Genomic DNA, 26,642 nt, shown 5'->3' on the forward strand with positions numbered 1-26,642 from the left:
AAGCAGTGGTATCAACGCAGAGTACTTATTTTTTGTGAATTAAAATTCTATTTGAAATATATAGTTTTATCTTAATACACACACACACACACACACACATCATAATAACACACACATAGGAAGTAAAAATAATTATTTCAAATATAAATTTCTCGTTAGACTTTATTTATAGGAACTTTAAATATGTAAATATAATTAAAATAATGATTTCTCTCTCATTCTCCATAGATGATAAAATATTTTTAGTATTATTTTCGTAAATTAATAAATGTACTTGTTCCTCTTCTTTTCCTCTTATGTCTCTTACATGTCGCTCTTTTAAATATTCTTTTTTTATATTCATGTTTTATTTTATAAAATTATATTAAAAAATATATTTTTATTTATAAACAAAATAAACTATTTAAATAATATTAATGTCTGTCTTTGAAACATGCCCGTACTTTATATAATCGATGGTAAATCTTTCATCCGTTGCCATTAGTTCTTTCACGTGATTTAATTGAAAAGAGAGACGCTAGAAGAAAAATGACATACGTATTCAGCGCACATCCTCTTTAATTTAAAGAGTGCAGGTGGACATAAGAGCGCGATGGTAACAGAGTCGACAGAACAAAAGCGCGCAACAAAACACTGTATAAAAACGGATGAAATCAATTACTTTTATGGAAGTACGCTAAAGTACCTACCACGTGCGCGTTCTCTTTCATTTAAAGAACGGAAAGAGTAACACGCGCACACGGCATAACAAAAAGAAAACAACTATCACATTGTCAACCGTGGTTCCCCCTCAAACTCAAATCGAATCTTCGTTATGTGCGGCCACGTAAACGAGATATAATTAACGCTTCTTCAATGACGCAGTGTCGTAAATAATGAGCATTGTTATATGCAATCTTATAAAACGTTGAGGACCATACGGTAGATTTTAACGAGAGAGGGAGAGAGAGTAAACTCTAGTCGCCAACTCTGCTTGTCGGAAAGTTCTGAACTTCTTGTCACACCGCTGGGGGAATGAGTAACTTGCAGAAATTAAATAGAATCAAAATTAGAATCCGCCGTGCTATAACGATCCGAATCGGAGGACAACTTTGGTTCGCGTTTTAACTGTGGCATTTTGACAGTTCCATTACACAAATTTTGCTCGAAAACCAATTTTCAAGTGTCCGCAGACTTGTCGCTTTGCCGGGAGAAGTGCGGATAAAGTGGTCGGATAATTATTATTAACTCTTCTCATGCATTTTCCATAACAAATGTTAATAATGTAGCGAATCTCGTCTCTTTGGCGTAAATGTGGAATCTTCACGATTAAACGTCGATTCTCTAAAAAGATCCTTCTTTGAAACATGTTCCTCTAAATTATTACTTTTTTTCATTGTATATATTAGATATATATGTATGAATCACATTGGACAAGAGAAGGCGATGCCTTTATCAGACGCCTTCTATAACATTAATGTCTAACGGGAGGGAAAAAAGACGTGTGAAATATTGGAAGATCTCGTCGTAGAGATGCGGAACGCGCGAAAGAAACGACACGCGTACCGCGCGATCGGCGATAAAAATCCGAGAATGAGAACCCCGCCGCGAAATAAAATGGGGAACGTTGCCAGGCGTTCGATAAGCCCATCCCTGGTGGACGTTCCGCATTTCGCCGCGGGTTGGACAGGTTCATGGTTGTCGATAGGGACGGGTAAAAAAAGGAGGAGGCGACCGGCTTGGAAACTGATCCGAAACGTTTTCCCGACCCCGACTGTGCACACACGCGTCTCGGTTCTCTCAACCTTGCCTGGAGAAGCAAACGTTGAAAGCTCGCGAGAAAGACGAGAAACACACACACAACATGAAAACCGCAGTTCACCGATTATTGTGTCTTGTTTCTTTTATATTCTCTCTTTTTTTTTCTATTATCCGTTTCATTTCGTTATTTCGATAATTTTGTTTTCCTCGTCGAATCCAAGTAGATGTATTATATAATAATTGTGTCTAAAATTATATCCCTTGTGTATACTCGTACATATATGTACCTATATGTATGTCGTATAATTGTTAAATTATTATAAATATAATCATAATTATATCAAAATAATTTAATATAAAAATGTGATATACGAGTAAGGATAATCAGCTATTGTATAAATTAAATATTTTACTATTGATATAAATTTTTAATTCTTTATTTATTTAATTTTATTAATTTTAATCAATAACATTTATGTGATTCCAATTTCAATTTAATTTTATTAATTATATCTAATTTGTTACTTTGCTTAAATTTTTAATGACATTTTCTTATTTCATCATCGAATAATAAACCCTTATTAATTTGTCGAAATGCGACACGTTTAGCTTCACTAGATGCGACGAATCTTTTCTCGATATTAAGCTACCACTTTATGCGAACGAATGATGAAAAAAATTATACGTAGAAAAATATCTGACAGTATAGGGTTGTTTGAGCTAGATTATGATAGGAAGAGGAAAGTGGTTGCGAATAATTCATCGTCCGCTAGTTCATAGCTCGTATAAACAGCCAGTTTATATTCGCACAACGACTAACATAAGATTCGCTATAGAACATGTGGAATAGACACGTCAAACGATGTCGATACTTTGACGACGATAGCGCTAGATTGAAACGATTGAATTATTCAGTCAAGTCTCTGTTGTTTGTGTTTATAATTTATTATCTTTATGAAAATAAAATCGTATAATACGACATGGGTGGACGAATAATTTGGAAAGAAGTGCGTTTATTACGCTCAAAGATATTTATGATATATTTGTGGAAATAAAATTAATATATATTAACAATGAATTCAAAGAATATTGCGACATTTTACGTTTCATATTGAGGAAATAGCAAAGCGTAGAGTACTTAGAGCAGGTAACTTGACATGTCTGTCAAGTTCTTGGCGAAACCATTCGACGTCCCGTCGTGATACCCGCCGCACTTGCCTACTTATCAGGAAAATCAACCTCTCTCCATGAACTTGCTAACGAAATACTCTCGGATATGCCGGTAGCCTAGATATGTATATATATATATATATATACACACATATATGCGCACACACACACACACACACACACACTATCGTTTTCCGAGAGAAGTTTAAGTTTAATTACCGAAGGGATATGCATCCCTCCTCTTCTCCGCGCCAAGTTCACCTCTCATTTCACGAGCGCAGCATTTGTAAGTGACCGCGCGATGCATAGAGACACGATGGTTCCGAGTTTCGAAATTTCACATTACATTAGCCCGGTTTCTCGAAACCTCGTTGGCTTTTACGAGCAAATCTTGTCGTGATTTTTAATTTCATCCAAAGTTTGCGCACGTTTAAGAGAGCTCGATAGATAAATTGAATAAGACTTCAACAACAAAAATCTTATTTTGAAAAATTATGTATCGAGATAAAATAAATTTTGGTTCTTTCAGATATTTTTATGGCTATCGAGAAAAAACAATCTCATCAATGATAATACTTTTATACATCTTTTGATTGATCGTAAATATAAGAAGACAATCTATTGCGCAAAGTGTTTTCTACTCATTTGCTCAATCTGGCTGTGTCGAGTAGACTAAGTTCAATGAGGTATAGAATCGATGAACTTAACCGAGGAGAATTTCTCGTCAAAATTCCGAACCGTGAGAATCTTGACGGGATCGGAATAATAAGAGCGCTTCGGTATTAAATTAATTTGAGTTGGAGCAAAATGATGGTTATAACGCGCGATGGAAGAAATTTAGATAGACATAACTTTGTTCGGGACATCTTTTGCTCGTAAACAATTATTTTTTCACGGCGAATCTCTCCACGTTGCTACATTGCTAAAATTGGCGTGTAATTGTTAAATATTTCCTTTAATGCGCACTTTTCGATATATTTTTTAAATTACACGTATAAATGTATCGTCGAATAATTTCCTTTTCGTCGTTTACGCATTAATGGCCCCGAAAGACTTTAAAGAGTTAATAATCGATTGTAAGATCAGTCGAGAGAGTATCAAGATTCAAGAGAGAACGCTCGATCGCCTCCGATAATGACGATTGGAAAGTTTCGTGTGTTATAAATGCGGATCGATACTAACGAGAAGCAATTTCCATTGAAATAATTCGAGGGAAAGAGAGAAAGGTTTGGAGTGCCATTGGAGCGCGAGACAAAAAGAAAGAAAGAAAAAAAAGATAAAAGAGACTTGATCGTACAGAGGCGCGAGAGCGAGCCAGCCGACTCTCTTGGAGAGAGAGAAAAAAAAGAAACGAGCGGATAGAGAAGTCGCAAGGTCGCGCCCCGGGTATATAAAACGAGTTCGAACGAGCGGAATCGGATGATATCCCGGGTACCGGGGTAGACAAAGGCAGACGGAGAAAAATAGAGGGACACAGCACAAGTGAGATAGCGCGATCATCCATCCGGAATTAAATTGGCCGCGGGCGAGATGCTCGCGAAGCCGTGAAATTACCATTTTGAAGCTGCGACGCGCTTTCAAAGCCGCGTCTCTTTTTGCTCGCGCGAGCTGTCGCAACAGCGATCTTATTAGCGACATTCACGGTCACCCCTTCGCCAAAAGCGAATAACACACACGTCGTGGTCAAACGCGGGCGCGGTAAACCGATTTAAAAGATCGAATTTGGAGAGATCAAAGAGAGAGAGAGAGAGAGAGAGAGAGAGAGAGAGAGAGAGAGAGAGAGAGAGAGAGAGAGAGAGAGAGAGAGAGAGAGAGAGATGTTAAAAAATCTTGGCCGTTTTCTTTTACGGGTACATCTTGTCGCGTCGCGATCGCTCGCTGCGATTACGATATAGACAGGTTGTCGAGATCGATTACGTTGTAGGTACGAGAAACGCTCGATGAACGAGAGAATCAAACAAAGAAAGACGCTAACAAATTGTATCGATCGCACGAAAGAAGGACCCTGAATGAACTTGGTTAATTGCTAATTAACGCGGAATCTTCGCGGACTATGGGAAAGCAAAGTGGAAGTAATCTTTTTGAATTCCTTCTGTTGGAAAAATTCGGACGAGCTCGCCGTAATCTCGCCAAAGGATCGGCATTAATTAAGCGCTTCCCCGCGAAAGAAAAAGCTCTCTCGTGGAACGAGTTACCGCGAGTTACCGGGCTTAAGTTCTAAAAGGAGCAACGGAGGAATGGGGGAAAAAAGAAGATTATCCAGAGCATATAAAAGGAAAAAAAAAGTGCCACACCACTTATGTTACGTTGTCTTCCATGCGTGCTTTTTACTCGGTAGAATCAGAGCGAGCGGAACGCGCGTAGACGTTTTCGAAAACCTTTCGGCAATTTTCTCTATAAATTTGTTCCGCTCACTTCCGTCTGGTTGGGAAGTAGTGGTTGGGAAACTTTGATTTGATTGGATAACTCGGAGAGCGATTTACAGAGTACTAGAACCATTTACGATAGATGTATAATACCCCAGCCGTATAATATTATAATAAAGATATTTACTCTTTTATGTAATTTATCTATAGTCGTAAGTTTTGTGGAATGGGAACATTAACCGGAGTAACTTTGCGCAACACAATGAATCCTTGGACTGATTATTTAGAAATAACCAAGAAAATTTGAATTTCCATAATTTAAAAATTTCCACTTATTAGTCAATTGACAGACTTTGCGCTGTTGGATTGTTTTAAAATGCAAAATTAATATTTTCTCTTTCAATGTTTTTATTTTTTATTAATTTTTAAAAGTAATATTTTAATCTTCTTTTAACGTTTTTTCTTAATTCTTAAATTTTTGACAAAAAGATAAAAGACATCGAAATGAAGCTCGGGCTTTCCAAGTATACTTTAATCCGTTGCTGTAAAGGGGACGTTATTTCCAGGAGACCTGACAAAAAGGGCAAGATAAAACCGAAAGAATCAGGGAAAAGAGCGATCCTAAGTGAAAGCTGTTGATAGAACGTAAAAAGAAGGATCGCGTACGGCGAAAATCTGTAAAGGAAGTTTGTTCGTACCAAGATGGAAAAGTCTTTGAGTCACCGAGTACATGTCCAACAACGCGTGTGTCTTTTATCGCACAACCATGCATGCACGCGGTCACGTTGAATTTACCTCAAAGGTGGTTTCAAGCTCGATTATCGGGATAAAAGAATGAGGGGGCAGGGGCAAGTCAATTTACGGTACGCATAATTAGGGCCGTTGCAGCGGAGCGAGAAAGAACAGACGAAAAAAAGAAAAAAAAATAGCGCTCATTGTTATTTCGCTAACGCATCTTCACCTCTCTGATTTTCTCTCTCATCTGTGTTTGCGGGAAAAATTATCATGTGTCGCAAAATCTGTTGTACATTCTCTTGCTCGCTTAAGGCCGGGCGCGGACTAAACAAACCAGCACAAACGTCAACAAACGAGCATCAAAGGGTATAAATTATTAATTATTAATTAATGTTAGCGGTATCTGAAGTAGCGGGATGTCCGTGGAATAAGTCACCTTTGTATGTATTGCTTGTGTTATTATTCTCGCGTCGGATCATTGCTGTCGTGTTTTTGCGTATACTTGTTTGTCCGTTGCCTCGATTTTAATCTGTACTTTTGACAAAACGTGCCATGCCGTGATTGGCTTTATTTAAAATAATAGGCGTTCTCGGAGCGTGTTTATAAACGGCAACCGCTCGGTCGAACGCGTCTCTCTCTCTGAGAATTTACAAGAGTAACAATAATAAAGAGTTTATACGATTTCTGCGAGAATTAGAAAGAGTTAAGAGTTTGAATAGAATATACATATCTCTCCTATCGACATCCTATCGACATCCTATCGACTACATTAAAAAGAAAATATTCTATAAAAAAGATTTTAAAAAATTTTATAAAATTATTAATTAAATAACGTTTCTTCACTGATGTGTTTACTGATATTTGTGATTCTTCTGGTTCGCTTCCTCCGGACCCGGATATAATACAGCGTCGCTCTCGCAATATGGAGAATATTTTAAAGGCTTTCATTGAGCGATTAATTATGACTATAGTCGGTGATTGTGTAATGATCATCAAAATTTATTAATTTATTATTATAGTTACATACACTACAAAATTATTATATTGTTAATTTATTTTATATATCTCTTCCACTTGATTCGGTAGAAACCATTTGTATAGACTGTATAGACGATGATAAATTATTCAACTAAATTAATAATTAATTCGCGCGCGGTTTTATATCAGGGGCTATTTGAAATATTAACATATTATGGGCACGATAGCACGAGAACAGTTTTGGAGAACTGGTGCTATTGGCGTCAAGTACACAATGCACTGGCATTACCAGCATTATTCTTGACATTACGTTTCTAGAATTTCACGACGATCGACGTCGTAAACTTGAAAGGTTGAGATATGACGCGTAAATCGCTCGTCGGAATCATTTATTATCTCCGCATAATAGGGTAAACCACGCCATCACCGACAGCTTAAACGTAATATCGACCGCGACCGTATCATTTACGAATGTTTCCGGAGTAGCAGTCCCAATCCCTTAAACCTCTAAGCGCGTAATCTCTTGGCGCTATGGACGAGCATCGAATATCGTAACACCGAGTTATTCGAGTATTGACACACCTCGCACTCTCAATCCTCTCTCGAGAACGGCTCTCGAGCGCGGCCGCAAAGGGCGACGGGGAGGGAAACTGGAGGAGGGGTGGGTTGCGGCCGTTGCGGGTTAAAGGGATGCTGAGGATGGAAAAGGTGGGAAAAGTTTACGCCGGCGTGACGGAATAAATCGTCGATCCGACATCAGGTGTAAGTTGTACGATCAGCGTAAACTCGAATCCGCAACTGCTCTACCACAACTTTTCCTAACGCAAACACTCGCGCGGGGGTGAGGGTGGAGAGATTCGTGTGGTGTGGTGCGGTGTGGCGACACATTATAACCGTTCTCGTCTTTCGTGGCTTCCGACAAGAGTTTCGTGACAAAATTCTGGCGCCCTCTCACCCCTTCTCTCTTCTCCCCTCCCGTCGCTCTTTTGCGGGGAACAATGGAATCCCGCGGGATGACATCGAGTCAATATGCGTTTGCGTGGCGCAACTCGGTCTATAGTTATAATATATCGAGTTGAGATGAAACTTTAACGAGAAATAAACGTACGCAACTAACATATAAATTGTTATTTGAATAATACACGAATAAACAGGCTCCATTAATAATTTATTCATCATTTTTGAGGTAGAAGCGAGAGAAAACAAGGTAAATCGAGTATCTATATTTAAAAAATTATTCCCCCCCCCCCCCCAGTCGAATGCTGAGTTAATCATGAATTCGTCATATATTAGTCAACGTCGGTTTTAACAGCGAAATATTAAACCTTTCGGGGTTTATCATCGTAAATTCTGTCACGTGGAATTTGATTTATATCCATTTATAATTGACGTGACCGAACTTTACGAGCAAAGTTTATAAATGGATATATAGTATACGAATGTTATATTTGTAGACATATATATATATACATATATGTATATAATACGAGTAATGTTTATAAATGAGTCGACATTTGTTGATTACAGTATCGGTCGGAGATGAGGAGGGCGACTGTGTTGATCGTTGTAACGATCTTGCTGTCAATAACGGCACGGAATGCCCTCGCGGAACTTTACACCGCTTTAGCGGATATGGAGGAGCTGCTCGAAACGGAAGCCGTGCTGATTGACACGTTAAACGGCTACATCACGGCGCAGGAGCAGCGATTGGCGACTCTGAGAAGGTAAGAGCAGGTTCCGGATCAATTATCCGTATGCCCCTGAAACGGTGATGAGATTCCTCGCGAGAAAGAACGCGATTCTTGCTCTTCGCTAATTGAAATGTCGCAATATCACGTAGCACAAGAGCCACATTGCATCTTTCGGCAACGAGATGCTTTATCGATCTCAGAATTTATTTAACGTCGTCACGCACATAAATACAAAGTATATGTCTCTATATTTTCAGAGCTCTCAGTTTTCAATATATTTCTATGGCTTATGTGTAACTCGCGCCAAAAGTCATCTTTTGTTTTTACCGCGGGTAGATTGCAGTAGATCTCTCTCTCTCTCTCTCTCTCTCTCTCTCTCTCTCTCTCTCTCTCTCTCTCTCTCTCTCTCTCTCTCTCTCTCTCTCTCTCTCTCTCTTGTGGCGCCTATATTGGTGGACAAATACCGATCCTACCGTGTGTGTATGCTCGCCACGATTCTTTTTTTTTTCTCTCTTTTTCGCATTTCGCCAAGCATGCAGGGTTCGTTCGGTGTATACCGATATTTGATCAGTCGCGTGTAACGCGAATCATTCTGCAGAAATAATTTTCGCTCGTGTTGTCAAATCCTGTTAAATCTCTCTCTTTTTTTCACCGATGCGTAACTGCGAATAATCGAATTTGGGGAGCTTTCACGATTACTCTGAATATCACCATTTGACTTTATTGTATTATGACACACACATATCGTAAAAAAAATTGTTATCGATTTACACGATACGGCCAACATTAATTAAGTGTTGGTCGAGAAGAAACGATATAAACGTGATATAAAAATTGAACTAAAATTTGATACCACACGATATCGAAAGGTGTATTATTATATCGAGGCACTTGTCGGCGCAACGAATTCCTCGTTCCATTCCCCTCAGAAGCGTCGTTAAAACGAAAGATGATTAAAGAAAGAAATCTTACGGAAGGAAAGAGTCTCGCGCGAGAATATGGCTTCTTCTATTCTCGGTCCTTTTCTTTATCTTCCCGCGGGTACGATTTGACATACCGCTTGATTCGATACTAATGCTTCGACTATCTTTGTATATAAGGAAAGAAATGGAGCGAAAGGGAATGAGAAAAGAGAGTGAATACATTAAGATATCAGATCTCGATCCTGCTAAAATTGGCAATAGTTATGTTAAAGAGATAATCGTAAAATTGAATCCCACAAGATGAGTTTATTCACGAGAAACATAATTCCGTGCACAACAAATAAAAAAGATAAAAGTCTAAAATTATTTTTTTACGTAGTTGCAATCAGGAATACGAGCTTTATAATTTATCGAATGGCGATATATAAATTGCTATATAATTGAATCGATAATTAAAGATTAAAATAACGAGATTATTTTAATGAAAGATTTATGGTTTCACATAAATTTATTTTTTAATTAAAGCAACCAAGTATATGCCAAAGAGAGAGATTTATGTTATTTTGCAAAAGCTTTTCAACTTGATCGAATTCACATCCATACTCTGAGAATTGTAATTTTTTTTTTTTTTTTTTTCTTTCAAAAATCTAACTTTTCGAGCTTACACATCCTTCTCAGCTACAAAATTCATTTCGCAAACACGTTGTAAAGTTAATCCGTGGAAGATAGTTTAAGCGTCTCCCTGTCCGGTACAACGGTAGCGGCGGATCAAGTAATACGCGTGGGACAGCGTTGGAAAAGTTTCCAACAACATTTACGTAGGACGATTCCGCACAAAATTTAACACACCGTCGTTGACGACTGCGCGCGGATGGTCGCTCTCGAGAAAATTCTGTCATGGACACTCGACGGAGTGAGGAGCATGATGTCGAGCCCGGAGTTTTATTCTTTCTCCCTTTCTCTCCATTTCCATGGTCATTCAAAACTCGCCGATCAATCAGATGATACGTGGCAATCGTTTCACGCACGCGTCAAGATACTAATAGACACGGCCGCGTAAAATTCGCTTCTTTTCCACGTGAATTTCATTCATGAATTCCAGATTAACAGAGAAAACTCGCGGACAGAATTATTTTGATCGATAAATTGTCCCAAAACACCAATCTAATCAGTGATTATTATACCCTTTATTATTTTCGCTTCGTTTTTGAATATACAGGGTGTCCCATTTTAAAAGTTCCACCCTCATAACTTTTCAGGATCAACGTTTGAAGGAAAACGACTCGGATAAAAGTTGTAGGAAACAAAGGGGGCTATCTAATAGTGACCTTGGATTCGACATTAAAGGTCATTTTCAAGGTCATTTGAAGGTCAACTTCCGTTTTTTAAATGGGAATCCCTATTTTTGATCCCGGATTCTGAAAGAGCGGAAAATTTTACATTAGAGTTGTAAGGGGTCATTTCACGTTCAGATGATCATTCGAGGGTCAACCATTGCCTGCGTTCAGTCATCGATATGCTACTCGATGTCCAGGACCCATGACGAGGACATAGCAGGATGAATTTTCAGGTCCCATTTTGATCCAGCCAATGAAGGCAAGAATCTGAGCCCGGCCGATGAAGAAGACCGTGATGAACCCTGGTCCCTACAACTTTTGTTCCCCCTTTGTTCCCTACAACTTTTATCCGAGTCGTTTTCCTTCAAACGTTGATCCTGAAAAGTTATGAGGGTGGAACTTTTAAAATGGGACACCCTGTATAAAGTAAAATCGTTAGGCCCTTATTCATTCCGATGTAATACATGACGTAACGCTAATAAATTTTCACTTTTGGAGCGTTTCACCTCACGAATCGCGTCTTATTATTTATCGAACTATCATTTATATACAAACAGAGAGTTTGCATCTACTACTTGAATTTTCCAGACTAGCCATAAATCGATCACAATAGCCGTCTATCATTTTGATCGAACTATCAAATACGTAGGAAAAATCATTCGCGAAGAATATATCGACGATTGGACGGTTTTTCTTCTACCTGTCAGCACCTGTTCCTCTCCTCTTGTTCTCTCCCTTTTCTCTCACATCCCATCTCTCGTTTTACATGGATATTCAAAGTTCGGCAATTGCAATCCAGTCACGTGATGGCCATTTTATACCAGTGGAATTCGCAAAGGCACACATATACAGACACGTACAAAAGTGAACCTATAATGGACACACGTATGCAAACTGATGGAGATTACGCGTATGTACGAATTCCGTTTACGTTTTACATATTGTCATGCACGAAGAATGCATATGTAGGTACGTGATATCGTTTACTTGTGTAAATTCATAAGAAAAACATTCAAATATTTGACATACAATTGGCGAGCAACGCGAACGCGTTCTCGGTTGAATAAACGCGAGTATAATTTTATTTATCAAACAGAGAGACTGGCATGCGTGCAATTTACATTTAGTAAAGATTTATCATTATTTATTTTAACTAATAATTAATAAAACGAACAGATTGCGGGAAACAATTGTAAATTAATTATCGTGCTTCCGCTTGCGAGAGTCTATCTCTCTTTGTGTGCTGTGCATCGCGCGTCGTCGAAAGTATACTTCCCTATCTCTTGGAGCTCGAAAACTGCACGAGTTTCCTCATTCAATATTCATAGATATTAAACGACTCTTCTTATCTCGTTCGCGAAACGGGGGCATTATATATCCTGATTCAGAGCAACGTTTTCAAATTATCAAATATCCGCAATCGCAAATTAGTGGTTTCAAGTGCATTTGCTCGATATCCGAGGATTCATTATTTTTGATTAAAAAAAAATTGATTTATTCACCTTTCGATGAAATAATCTATATAATATTATTTATATATTTTTCTCTTATTTTATAATTTAAGAAAATGCAAACACTGCGCGTAATATTTTAACACAAAGGCAAGGGAAAAGTTGACGATCATCCAAGTAAATCTGAATTTTAAACCGGGGATTCAAGGGGGACAAAAACGAGCCGAGCTGAAACGCGACTATCGGAAGCGCCATTACTGGTATTAATAATCGCGATTACGATGGCGATGGTGGTGGTGGTGATGGTGATTCAGTGGTGGTGGTGGTTCAGCTCTCCCTCGAGAGGAAGAGTGGCGTCGGTGTAATTGGCTCCGATAAGATAACAAAGTTCTATCACGAGCGTCCGCGACCTGTAACTGTTTGCTTCTAATTAACTGTCCGCGCGACGATCGATTTGTTTTTATTATCGTCGATTCCTGTAGACGGACGAGTCCTTCTCGGGTATCCTCATTTAGCCGATACTCGTTACCTTTAATTAATTACCATATCGGCGTTGCAATCGTCGATTTTTATCACCAAAGGCACCGCGATGCTATAATATAGATATCTATATAGATGTGTTTGCGAACGTGAATATAAAATGGAGAGGCACTCGCGTTGTGCTTTTTTTATACGCGGCTATTTTTCGCGGTGAAAAGAGATGAACATTTTTACGTTAACGAATTTTGCAAACGACGGGACAATTAAAAAATTGAACACATTCGCTATGTAGATTTCCCATAGTTTTTTCAATGGCTTTGAATTATGTCCCTTTTTGTTTATAAACGAATACAATAGTTTTCGATAAAATGATTAGTATCGATCGTATCTCGAAATTATTTTCTTTTGATATATTCGCTTGGGCGCGCCGAGGTCAGAAAATAAAAGAACAGCGCGTGCATATTCACGCGTGCGTCTATCTATATTTAATTTTCTGGTAATTAGAGGAAAACACGATTGGAATTATCGACAGAATTCCAGTAATATTTCTCCTTTTCGTAGTATTCGCCATCGAGAAATCGATCATGCGGTATGCGCCGCGTGAAATTCGATCCCTCGAATGGCTGCGATATTTTTCACGATAATGCTGAATATTTAGCAAGCTCAAGATTTTTTCAGTAAATCTCGTTTTATTTTCGACTGAATCCCGATATAAAATGAATTATTCAACAATAAAACGCAAATGTTTTTAACAAGAATATCATTCCGTATTATAAAACTCTCGGTTAATTTTATTTATATGTATATGTATATACATATATCATCGAGACATTTTCTTCAAGTTTTATTGTGCGCTTTCGATTTTAATATAATTAATATAAAATTAAAAAGAAAAGTGTGCCACATTTTTCCGTTAAAACTGAGGCATGTAGTGTTCTTTCGGAAATCTGTTCAGATAGTGTCGACATATACGGATATTCTGCGAGACAATATCGCCAACAGCAGAGCAGAGATTCGATCGGGAAACAAGTCGCAGCATCGAATTACGTATCGAGTACCCGTGGATGTAACGGCATCCACAAAGATGCACGTTGTGTGTGCTCGTATGTGTACACGCGATCTACGTGCTTTGCCTTTAGGCATTAGACAATACCTAGGGCGCGTATACCATCTCAATGATGTACCTGTCGCCGGCGCCGGCGACGCGCGCGCATACTATCTCTGATGTGTATACACATATAACATCGCATTATTATAGTACGAAAATTAATACGCGAGATATTTTAGATTTATGCTGTTATATTAACAGATCGTTGAACACGTATCTTTGCGTAGAGATCGTATAGATCAGGGATCGTGAAAAATCGAAAGGGAAAAATAACTTGAGTTTCTTTATATGAAATTATGCTTTTATTCTCTTACCTAAATAAGAATAAAATTGTGTAAAATATATATATATATATATGTATATATATATATCTTTTTTATTAAGAAAAACATCGTCATATAATTGTGAATGTTGAATCTGAAGAAAATTTCTCTCGTTGCTAAATACATCATAGAACTAACTCTCTTTCACTTTGTACATATTTCGCTGTGTATATGAAAAATTATGCCCATGCTGGTTTAAATATCGAGAGGAGGAAAAAAAAATCTAAAGACATTCAAACACTATCAAATGTACACACACATTCGAGGTATAAAGACGTATATTTTCTTAAAAATTCATCGAAAGTAATAGACAATACTCATTCGTACAGCAAAAAGAAAGGGGACGTATATTTTTACGTCTCGATGATTATTCATGATATACAAACTTATTATACATATAAATAAACAAAATGTATGTATTTTGCAAAACTCATTCACGCCATCAGACAAATCAAAATTTTGAAAAATTAGAAAAATTACGCACAACTTGGTACAGTTTATCGTTTTGCTTGCGATCGATACGATCGAAGGTAATCGTATGCTGCTGACAGTGGAAACGGCAAAATGTAAATATTTCGGTTTTCGACCATGAAATGTGTAACGATTCGTCGGAACGATCGTCTCGAACCAATCGATAAAATTAATTCTTGAATTTCGCGGATTTTTCATCACATTGGTGGATGCGAAGGAGGACGAAACACTGGATACCAAACCGGAACTTGAATGTATTGAACGAAGCATAGGGGCGGCCTTCGAGGAAAAAATTCTCTCGCGTACGGATTCAGAGGTGATATTTGGAGTTTGGGTACCTTGTTCAGATGCGCCTGTAATTCCTTCCTGTCCATTCCATGTAAATCGGCCGCTTCCAAGTATTTCTTCCAAAGCTGTTTGCAAGAGCCAATGGTAAGCAGAGCGACTGGATCACCGACAACCACCACGAGACATTTCGCTCTCGTTAAAGCGGTATTTAACAAACGTGGATCCGTCAGGAAACCATAATCCTTAACCTTTGTCTCGGCGGAGGTTCTGTAACAATGGAAAACTCTTGTCGATATCTGATTCCAACGTGTTATCTAAAGTGTATTCTAACGCTTGTGGTCTATTGTAACATCGATACCTGTCAGATGTTTTTGTCCGGACTGTACTGATAAAAACCGCGGTGAATTGTTTGCCTTGGACATTCAATACTCTTTCGACGGACACGTCGAAAAGTTGGCGTCTGCGCAACTCGATTCGTAGCCGTTGCACTTGCTCGTGATAATACGATAAAACACCAATAGATCCTTCGTTGTACGGGCCCCATTCTTGCGTCGGCCATGCATTCTTCAATTCCAAGACACGATTTGCCAATTCTTCCGCTTCCTGAACATGCTGATATCCCGTAGAATTTGATATCTATCAATCATAAATCGAAATCTTAAAATCTAGTTTTTTTTTTGCTTTATAATGCAATCGACATATAATCGATTAGTTTAATGCAAAAGAATTCCGTACTGCCAAATCTTTCACAAGTTATATAGGAGGAACAAAAATTTGATTTTAAAAAACCTATCGTGGAATAATATTTTTTATCGCTTTTGCGCGTAATCTATATAGACAATAAAGCTGCAATTATACAGTAATTTGATAATAAATCGAAATCACAACCAAGATGCGCGTATTATTATTTCTTTTCATAGACAGATTGCATCGCAAACTCTTGATTCGCTGGTGTTTTTATAAACAACGTACATACCTGCTCTTCATCCTCGCCACAAACAGCATAGAATGTCAATGGTTTCATAGTCGGATGTTTCAGCAGTTCCGTATTGGCGGGTTTAACCATTCCTTCGTAGAATATTTCGGACGTGTATTTGATTATGTCCGCGTGCGCGCGATAGTTTTGACAGAGGTGTATCCGATACGGATGTTCCGGCGAATAGAACTCGTACATCCTCTCTAGGAGACTAACGCCCAATCCTCGTTCGTTCGCTAGCACGCTGTAAATCTCTGGTGCGAGTTGCATCTGATCACCTGCCAAAATCAAACGAGTATCTTGGTTCGCCAAGGTTAGAGCTATCAGCGCTTCGCACTCGATGGCTTGGGCCGCTTCATCGATAACTATATGAGTCAGAGGCAGATTCAAACTGATCAAACAGCTGGAGGTTGTTAGAGTAGTCACTATTAGACCATAATCTTCAAGATCCTTCTCGACTGGCTCGCGAAAACGACCGTGTTCGTCCATCAGGGAATATTGCTGCACAACTTGATGTACCTGAATCGCAAAATATAAGCAAATCACTATTGAAGCACGATTCCTTTAATGATCAAGAGGTTAAAGGCAAAGTGTTGTTCACCTACCGTATTCAAAGCTCGCATTTTGTAATATATCCTAATAGGTTTAAGTCTGGGATGTTTATCCGCTTTATACCAGACGTGGAAGAATTCCTTGATGTAAAGATCCGCGGCACTGTTGCTATGCGTACATAAAAGTATCCGGTTGTCCGGGTTTTTAACGAGCATACGCAGCACATGCGCTATGGTAAACGTCTTTCCCGTGCCGAAGGGTCCCAGTAAGAGGACCGGCGGCGAGGAAGTCTTGGTCGTGGACAATGCTATCGCGGCGACCGCTTGCTTCTGTTCTTGATTGAGTAGCTTATCGAGAAATAAACTGGAAAGAATACGAAGATTGCCGGCATCGACTTGCATGAAGCTATGAATAATTTGGTTGTCGATCTCGCGATGCTTGTCCTTGAGGAACACAAAATCCAAATGTTCCAGACTATCTACTGCTAAATGCCACTCGCAAAAGTTGAGGCGGCTCAGCACGAATCGTATTTCCACTTCGAGCTCGCTATGCTCTTCCAAATTCCAATGGGTCACGCAGTCCTTACTAAGTCTGACGAATATAGATTGCGAGCACTTGTTTTCTATGTGAGCTTCGAAAATCATTTGCGAATTTTCGAGATTCTTGTCCCATAGCTTGATTAAAATGGTATTACAGCTACGTTGTAGAAGTCTGCCGCTCTGCGTATCCTCCAAGATGTCCCGAGCGATTGGGAGCTGCGGTGGCAACAAATTTCACGCGTTGGCTATAATCGAAGGAGAGAAAAACGGCGGATTCTTATTCAATCTTAAAAGGGAGGAAGTGAATATTATGTAATAAGAGGGTGTAATGAAAAGAGGGAGCGAAAATTCTATAGAGGCGAAAAATGATGCGGGAAGTGAAAATTATGCGAGGCACATACGGAAAATTAATAATGTAAAAACATGCGTTCGCAAAAAGATGAACGGCAAACTTTGCGCACGCGCGCGGAATGAGCGGAAGACGACTAAAAACGAGAAAAAAAGTAGTACCTAAATGACAGAAAAAAAAAATCGCACCTGTGCAAAGAGTTCACCCGGTGGCGTATACTTAGCGATGGTAGAGCCGTCACAATTAGATAATACATATTTTGACATGAGTCGTAACCACGAGATTTGATTGTATCTCGAAAGTTGTTCGTGTCTGGCGATTTCCTCGACGGTGATCAACTCGTGCATACGACCTCGATAGTTTTGCGGTGTCAACCGGTTATCCGACAGCGTATCTTGCGTGAGGAAGAAGTTTTGCTTGTCAGGATACGGATATATCTTCGATAATTTGATTTCTCGTAGATCGGCGTGGTTCTGCATAAAAGGCGAATAGAATGCGTACGGATCGGTCCATCTCGATGGAATCTGCGACAGTTGATAATTCGTGGCCGTTTGTATACGCGCGTAATCCTGAATCGGCAAATAATCCGCGCAGATCCTCTGAAGAAACGTCGAGCAACATTTGAAACCGAAGATGACGTTCTGTCGATAGGTGCCGTATTTGTTGGCGGTGAACGCAATCGTTATCAAATAGTGCCTCTTGATGGAACGATCGACGATGTAACTCGCGCGAGGATTGTGCCACTCCTGGCCGTTCGTCGCGCCGATTTCGCTGCCGTTCTCTTGCACCGACTTCAGGACAAAGTTGCCGCGATAATCGTCCGATACCAAGGCCACGTTCCGCAACTGCTTGTCTCCTTTGGGATTGAGAACGACACGAGCCGAGTTAAATAATAAATTGTCGTAATGTACCTCTCATTAAAATATATAATTCGCATTGAATATGATTAATCGTTCAAAATATCATTTCGCTTATTTGATGCTTTATCCATGTATAATATTAAAACTCGGTCTCTCGATGAGATAAATGAGAAAAGAAATACTTGAAAAAAATGCAACGTATTTTGAAAAAAAAAAAAAAAAAGTTCGTTGTATAGAAATTTTCCGATCATTAGTGTTTCTCGTATAGTTTCGATAAACTTGTCTAAATTAAAAAAAACTTTAGAAAATAAACATTAAACGAAAAAACTAACCTAACTACTAACTAAACTAACCTAAAAACATTCTTTGAATTTACAATTAGAAGACAACGTATGTATATATGTTGCAATCGAATATTATTCATCGACTCGACGAAAGTTTTTTGATACAGGCGGAGACCACCGCATCTAATTTATACGTAACTTAATCTTTTCACGAAACAACAAAGTCAAATGACGAAAGTAAACGAAGCCGCTCACTTACCTTTCGCGGTGATTGTAAAACGCCACTCGTAAACGCCTCTCTTACCGACGATTCTACAATTAACCCCACCATTCACATAAACATACACGTCCGGTAAACTCTCGCACGTAAGAATCGCGTTTGGTTCAACAGATTTGAACCACCCACGTCGCACTCGCTCGGGAAAATCGGTGAGATACGTCGCGGCTCCGTTGACGACGTTCTGATTGTCTGTCGTATCCGCCATGATGGGCGCTCGCGGTTGTTTCACGATGAGAGTTCACGTCACGAAATCGAAACTGTCGTTACGAGACATTACGCGCGAGTTCCCGGACTACGTGCGATCGAAAGCGTCTTCTGCGAGTTTTCGTCACGCGAACAAAAGCCGGCACGTCGACGTGGTCCTAGTCATTCCCGTCGCCCGTCCGATCGGAGAGACATTTCCGACTAACGGCGCTGGCGGTGTGGCGCTACCGCGCCGCCAAACGCGCATGCGCAATGCGCAACGAAACATGTGCCGCGTCCTGAGTCCTGCAGACAGTGACATTATCGATTACCGTCCCCTCTTTGTTTCTTTATCGATCGCGGGTAACAAGACAGAGTCGGTACGTCAGAGTTGAACCCTTTTGCGGTTTCACGCATTCCAATAACATAACCAATTTATGTGTATATACTGTCAATGAGTGTGAGGTTGTCGTATATTATATAAAAGAGAAGTGAGTAAACAAATTATAACGAATTTTTAAATAATTACAAGTTTGATAATTCCAAGCATCTCGGAGATATGCGGATTGTTTTTTGTTTCATTATAAAAAATATAATTTTAAAATTATTTTTAAAAAACGCATAAGATAATAATCGAGCGGTAAGCGACGTTTTCCACAAAGCATTAAAATTAAAGTTTATGAATAATTTTCTTCCGCATCGCAAAGTTGAAAGTCTTTTTTTTTTTAGTGTGATACAAAGTTGCATCTGTAGTTTGCGCGAAGTAACTTTGCATAACGATACATTCTCATGCAAATCCTCCGCGGTTCCCGTAGAACCATCGGAAGTGACTAAATGACGATCGCCATTATTCTCGCGAGTCGCGAGAGTTTCGCCCGAGAGGAGCTCAAGTGCTGAAAAAGGGTGGCTGTGAGGGATAAGAGCGATAGGTTGATAGTATCCACATCGCATCGCATCGCATCGCATTGAAAGCTTTCCAACTGACGACCGTTTTGCGTCAATGGTGAATTTGGCAAATGCGAAACCACGAGCGCGCAAACAATAATCTAACAGCAGGGATGAAGAGACCCGTTCGTTCTTTAATTATTAAATAGTTTGACATTGTCGATGTATACAGGTATGATATAAACAAATGGAGTAAAATAAGTAAAGTATATACTTGAGATACGAGAGTAATTAGATATAACGAAATAACAGAGGCGTAATAGAAACGCATGAGAATTTAAATATAAATATGATGATATTTGCACGGAAGGAAATATATATGCCATGTAATGTTTTGTTTTAACGAATGTTTTTTCTTTTAGCGACTCTTGTCATTTTTGCATCAAACGCATTGCAAGCTTTAAAACATGCTGCCAGATCCGCGACTGTCTCGCGCATTGCATTGTTCCGTATGCACCGAGCTATTCCATTTGCGTGGGTGACGCGGACGGAGAAAAACACTCGAGAGTATCATAGAAACTGACCGGAGGCGGCGACGGCGACAAATACGGCAAATACGGCACAAAGCGCACGCCCGTTGCCCGTTGTTCATGAAAAATGAGAAAGAAGAGATTAAAGTACCTGCAGGGAGAAAGAAAGAGGCAGGAACGGAGAGAAGAGATATCCTTTTCGAGAGACAGAAATACACAGCGATCCTTTTGCGAGCGAATTTAACTCTGGGAACGCCGCGTACTCTAATAATAATTACGTTAAAATTTTTATACGACGAACACATATTTCGCCTCGGTTGTCTTCCGGGTGAATTGCGAAATGATATAAATCCAAGTCTGAAAGAGTAAACTCCAGAATAGAGTAAACCTTCAAGCTTGTACATTTAACATTCCTTTATCTTTTGAAACTTTCTTTATTTTCACCTGCTCGGAAAAGTCCCGTGACGTTTGTAAAAAAGAACCTTGACTAAAGTTTTGCTAGATAAAAGAATTATGTCTGTTATAAAATTTTAAAAATTTCGGAAATTCGATGAAGTTGGCTTGTGCATGTATCGCACAGTGCTCGAAACCCGGGGAGCACCAGCGTTGTTATGGACACGCGACATCAACCACATCGAGGGATGAGAGCGCAAAAAACCACGGGGGAGAGAGAGAGAGAGAGAGAGAGAGAGAGAGAGAGAGAGAGAGAGAGAGAGAGAGAGAGAGAGAGAGAGAGAGAGAGAGAGAGAGAGAGAGAGAGAGAGAGAGAGAGAGAGAGAGAGAGAGAGAGAGAGAGAGAGAGAGAGAGAGAGAGAGAGAGAGAGAGAAAGAAAGAAAGAAAAGCAGTCTGCGGACCGATCATCTTTTTCGAGAGCCGCCACGCGCGTATCGTTAATTAAAATCTGTCGTCAGCGATGCGCGTCGTACGAAAATGCGCTGACACGATAGGCCGGGCAAGGCGAGAAGAGGAACGGGATGAAAAATCGCGCTAACGAGGAGGAGATGGTGCTTTCGTTATTGGCTCGGTGCTGCGATACAAAGAACTATCGTTATTGAGATCGTGCCTGTCCTTCACAGGGAGATGTTGCGCGCGGAGCTTCATTCCGCTTTTAATAAAGCTCTTTTCGTGTCGAATCGACGTGTCGTTTAATCGTTAACGCGTGATATTCTCTATGATGAACGTTTCACAATCGTATGCGTTATCTGAGCGGAATATACTCGACATATGCTCTGCGATCAACTCGTTCATCAAACCGGATTAATTCTATTCTGCGTAAAATGGTCCCCACGTTCGACATGTAGAAAACAATTTATTTCTTTCGTTTTAGTTTATATAAAATTTTTGATATTTTAACGTAATTAAAAATTTTTTTCATTACTTTACAATTTACTGAAAAATGAAATATTTGTTTTATTTCGATTATTTATCTCTGAGAAAACATTAATATTAAAAAAAAATTACTGCAATTTTTACAAGAAAATATATATACTATATACGTTTGATAATAATATATTTATATCAGGATCACTCTGTATATATTCATATGATGCCGTTCCTGATCACGATGCAGTTAGGCGATTATCTCGGGGATTATGATCTATGAACAGTAACGCGAATATTGACAGTTGACGTTTATTCTGGCTCGATTGTAACGAGTACCGCGCTCGCGCAATTCGTAACAGCTGCGAATGTCAGATGTGAGTATGTGAGGTACACGTCGCCGAGATGAGAGAGAAGCGTTCGAAGTCACGCACACCTGCCGCGTTTAATCCCCGTAATTTATATTGTGTCTCGTCATATATTCTGGTTAACGACCAACCTGTCGATCCATATGGCGAGCGTTTTTTGTTTCATCAATTTACTTACAATTAGTTTCATCGCAAAAATCTCGCATTTGAGAAGCAGAAAGAAGCGCATTCAATATTATATATTATCGCGGTCCTGATATTATATTTATAGTAAATTCCCATAAATGGAAGAAACAACTTTTATATGATAATTAATATTCTTCCAAATAAAAATGGTAAACGTAAAGAATCTATATTGTGTTTTATAAATTACGTGTCACTCGTGCTCTTATTTTATTTGTTTTAAAAATAAAAGTTGTCTCATCCATTTATCTTTGCGGTCTCTTAAAAAAATATAAGTATTTAGATTTAGTTAGGTCGCTTCGCTTTTCAAAAACTACTATAAAGCATATTTTCATTTTGTAAATTCTTCCTCTGTGTGTGTATATTATTCGATACACTTCTAGGGAAAGAAATTGTTTCATTAATTTTCCGGACTCGCGTCCGTAAGAAAGTTGATGTGTGTCTCTTTTGCGGTGACCGATGCACTTCTGCCGCGACTTCTTCTTCAACGACGTTGAAAACGTCGCGTCGTGTCATTCAGACAGGTCCTCGTCGTTTGATATTGAGAAAAAGTTTCTCGTCTCGACTATATATACATATATACATTAAATGCGAAGAGGAATCGACGGAAAAGCGTCTGCTTCTCGGAGATTCGCAACTCGAGATAAGTCGTCTCTTTCCCGCTCTTGGAAGGACATCCCTCGCCGTTATGTGACATCGAGGACAATGGTGTCGGCAGGTGTCGGAAACGTCTCTGTCGTTCGCCACAGAGTTGATATCACGATAGCGTAGCACGCCCCAATTGTAATTGAACGGTGATTTGCGACGAAACGTGCCTCATCTTCCTCTCTCTCTCTCTCCCTTACTCAGAGATAAGAAGTTACCGTCTCACCCCTCACCTCGTCTCTGCGCGCATATTACTTAAGGAAGCACCCTAGAATGAAAAATTGTCTTTGACATATATTTATTTTCAACTTTATTTATTTATCATCTAAAGAGATATTTGTTTCAAGAAGCAAGTTAAAAAATATTAATCAATTTTTAGATGAAATATGCATATTATAAAATAAAAATGTGAATGCCTTGCGTCGGAAAAAAATATATACTTCTTGACAATTGTCAAAATTTCTGGCAAGAATTCTAGACACTTAAAGAGAAAATTTTTTAGTGGCAGTTTAATCTTAAATTATTGTTAGATAACTATTACTATTATGTAATCGTAGCTTTTTGAAACAATCATTTTTAACAAAATGACGACTATTATAAAGTTTAATAATTGAATTTTTCAATGAAAACATTCGATTATTTGTGTTTTTATTTTATTTTATTTTATTTTATAAAAGCGGATTGATAAATGGAAAAAAAAAATTTATTTTGTCAATCAGTTCGAAAAATGATTTTGAGAAAAACACGTTGAAAACGCAGAATCGCGTGAAATATCCGTATTATTAATTGGAAAACAAAGAACTTACAGATGACAACTTTCTCTCTTTAACTGATTTAATTATGCGAGAGATAAATCTTACTAGCGTTAATTTGATACAATTTCACAGAGAACTATTTATCTAAAACGTAAATTAATTTTATTGTCTTTGCTCATCTTAATTTTATTGTCTTTGCATCATCTTATTTTCACTAGAGATTATATAAGATATATATATTTTTATCCACGAATTCTTTTTAATCAATTTGAAACTTTACTTTTGCTCGACATGAGTGCCATCGACAGTTTTCAAGTTATATATAAAATAAATTTGAGAAACCAGCATGAGAAAGGAGGAGAAGAAATATAAAGCGCAATATATATTATTTTTTTTTAAGTTTAGAAAATAACATTAATTATTTACCTGCGTAAAGTATAAAGAGTCACACGAGATTAGCGATTACAACGCGAATGTGGAAACTTGTCTGTGAATTTCACGCTATTTAGAGACTGATTCAGCTAAAATTTGCGCGTGGTGGCACTTTGCACGTTGCATGTAGTTAACGTTACGCGAATTATGCAAAGAAAGGTCTGCTGAATAATCTAGGATGGCTTAATTCAACTGCCTAAATAAATTACATATTTCCCATTGGATCCTGCGCAAGTTGTTCGATTGAATTTAGACTTAATCCCCATGTGTAGCTGTAAACGGCAGCAATATCCGAATAACACCGGTGATTTTCGAGCCCCTCTGTTTGATTAGCCATGTTAATAAGTCAAATAATTCAGCAAATATCTGGTCAATGCGGATTCATGTCAAACGCTTCATTATGTATTTTGATTACAAGTTATTAAGATACATTTTAATTTGTAAAATATTAAAACGTGTCTTTATTATTTTTAATATAATTAGAAATATTTTTTAAATTCTCACATTTTATACTTGTGAATTTAATTACATCTGTGATGAAATTTATATGGCATATAAATTACATTTAATAATCTTGCCTCTTTCTCTATGTGCTTTATTGTACAATATCATTGACCGCAACGTTTTCAAACTAATTGCAAATATTTTCTTTTAGAAACGTAGAGGATTACGCGAGGGAGCACGAAGAGGCATCCAGGAATATCCAGCAGTACCTATCGAATCCCATAAACGCTTATCTGTTGGTCAAACGGCTGACCACCGACTGGAAAAAGGTCGAGGAGCTGATAACCGAAGACGTCGGCAAGTCCTTCGTAGCAAACATCACGAATTCCAGGAGCGATCTAAAATTCCCGACCGACGAAGACCTCAATGGTGCTGCAGTCGCTTTGATGAGGCTACAGGACACATACAAGCTCGAAACCGCGCAAGTTGCGAGAGGCGTCCTTAACGGAGTGCAATACAGCACTGGTCTCACCGGTATATATGTATAGCGTTCTTTTTCATAAATTTAATTATTATTAATTTATGTCAAAAAGGCATTCCGGGATCTTTATAACGTCACGTGCTCTTTTGGTCAGAAACGAATATACTCGTATAATGATTTTATGAATATTTAACGAGTATATAATGATATTTTTTAAAAATGATTTAACCACTCTACAAGAGTGGTTTGTGTAATGTGGTTTTTATGAATGGTCAAAAACTTTATTTTCTATAACCATTTATAAACTGTCGAAACAATCTCGTAAAAAAATCATTTATTTTCTTGGATATAACGATAAATCCGATGCTGGAAAAGGGAGGGTAGTGATTTACGCGACAAGAATCTCATTTAAGGTAATCGTTCGCACAAGAATAAAGTATAATGCACTGCTCTTAACGATATAAAAAATAGTATATAATAGGCGGGAGTTTTTTGGAATGCAAAGAAAGATAAAAAAGGGACGCTTTGCGGAAGGAAAATTAATTAACGGACCAACTTTTCCAGCATCAGTATGCCGCGTACTTCTCGCTGCGAATAGAAAGAAATCCAATAGAACGCATTTCGAACGTAAAGCCTTGTAAACGCCTTGTGTGTGAAAGACGTTTAATAAAATATAAGATAATTAAAATATTTCTAAAAATATAAAGTATATATATGTATACATATATATTCACATAGAAATCTTTTTCCTTTTTGCATTGCATTTTATTTGCTTTTACATATGACAATTTCATTCGTTTTTTAGCGAGCGATTGCTTCGAGCTGGGTCGACAATCCTATCACAATCGCGATTACTATCACACGGTGTTGTGGATGCAGGAGGCTATGGATCGTCTGCAGGAGGAGCAAAACGCCACCACCACTTCCAAGCCCGACATCTTGGAGTATCTGGCATTTTCGACATACATGCAAGGTTCTGACAGTAAATTATGGATGCATGTCGATGTGCTATATGACGCGAAAAAATTTCTAAAGAGACATTCTACTCTACTCGTACTCTTCATTCTTCACCTTTCTAGTAACCTTTCACGTATCACACATGTGTTATTCCGTCTTTATCATCATTCCAGGTAACGTCGCCCGCGCTTTGAGTATGACGAACGAGCTATTGGAATTAGTCCCGACGCACGAGAGAGCGCTGGGAAACCGCGCATATTATCAAAAGGAGATTCAAAGCAAGGCCAGTCAGTCAAAGAAGAAGCGAGGCGAGGATGGGCAGGACGACACAGCGATACCTGAACAGGTAAAGGGTAAAGTCAACGAACGATATCAAAAAGCCGCTTTGTTAACGGAAATTAAATATTCAAAATAAACAATTTTTAAAAATAAATTAATTGTTTGATTTTTTGAATCACAGAGATTTTTGTTTACTTAATTTAACCATGTTGAATTTATTGTAACAAAGTGGCTTCGTACGATCAGTGCGAAAGATATCATTAAACAACAGAGAACTT

At 38.5% G+C, this 26,642-nt stretch overlaps 2 protein-coding genes and 1 long non-coding RNA gene across 5 annotated transcripts in view; 2 read left to right on the top strand and 1 right to left on the bottom strand.

Annotated features, from left to right (window-relative positions):
• LOC145937704 (prolyl 4-hydroxylase subunit alpha-2-like) overlaps positions 1-26,642 on the top strand; it is a 155,091-nt gene that overhangs the window by 126,917 nt on the left and 1,532 nt on the right. For all 3 annotated transcript variants that reach the window (XM_083040981.1, XM_083040983.1, XM_083040980.1), the window contains exons 3-6: positions 8,517-8,713; positions 24,859-25,181; positions 25,934-26,101; positions 26,259-26,431. In XM_083040981.1, the coding sequence (XP_082897107.1) occupies positions 8,529-8,713; positions 24,859-25,181; positions 25,934-26,101; positions 26,259-26,431 (849 nt within the window). In that variant the 5' untranslated portion in view covers positions 8,517-8,528. The remainder of the gene's footprint in view (positions 1-8,516; positions 8,714-24,858; positions 25,182-25,933; positions 26,102-26,258; positions 26,432-26,642) is intronic.
• LOC145937703 (ATP-dependent RNA helicase with zinc finger domain) lies at positions 14,296-19,323 on the bottom strand. Its single transcript, XM_083040979.1, has 6 exons — positions 18,881-19,323; positions 17,666-18,333; positions 16,643-17,344; positions 16,038-16,556; positions 15,420-15,697; positions 14,296-15,328 (listed from the first exon to the last, which is right to left on the bottom strand). Exons 1-6 carry the CDS (start codon positions 19,104-19,106, stop codon positions 14,971-14,973), a joined length of 2,751 nt encoding a protein of 916 aa, XP_082897105.1. The 5' UTR covers positions 19,107-19,323; the 3' UTR covers positions 14,296-14,970.
• LOC145937705 (uncharacterized) lies at positions 19,616-21,250 on the top strand. The gene is made up of 2 exons (XR_014425608.1): positions 19,616-20,201; positions 20,392-21,250. It is a non-coding gene; the product is annotated as an uncharacterized LOC145937705 (long non-coding RNA).

The sequence above is a fragment of the Prenolepis imparis genome, unplaced genomic scaffold (assembly GCF_030444845.1).
Source record: "Prenolepis imparis isolate NDT839.2.m4 unplaced genomic scaffold, iyPreImpa1.0 SCAF_6, whole genome shotgun sequence".
Taxonomy (NCBI): Eukaryota; Metazoa; Arthropoda; class Insecta; order Hymenoptera; family Formicidae; genus Prenolepis; species Prenolepis imparis.

Excerpts from the sequence above, each read along its gene's own strand:
- LOC145937703 (XM_083040979.1), bottom strand. The coding sequence starts at position 19,106 with ATGGCGGATACGACAGACAATCAGAACGTCGTCAACGGAGCCGCGACG. Across the intron at positions 17,345-17,665 it reads CGGGTGAACTCTTTGCACAG|CTCCCAATCGCTCGGGACAT; the intron begins GTGCGATTTTTT and ends TTGCCACCGCAG. Across the intron at positions 15,329-15,419 it reads CGGACAAAAACATCTGACAG|AACCTCCGCCGAGACAAAGG; the intron begins GTATCGATGTTA and ends CCATTGTTACAG.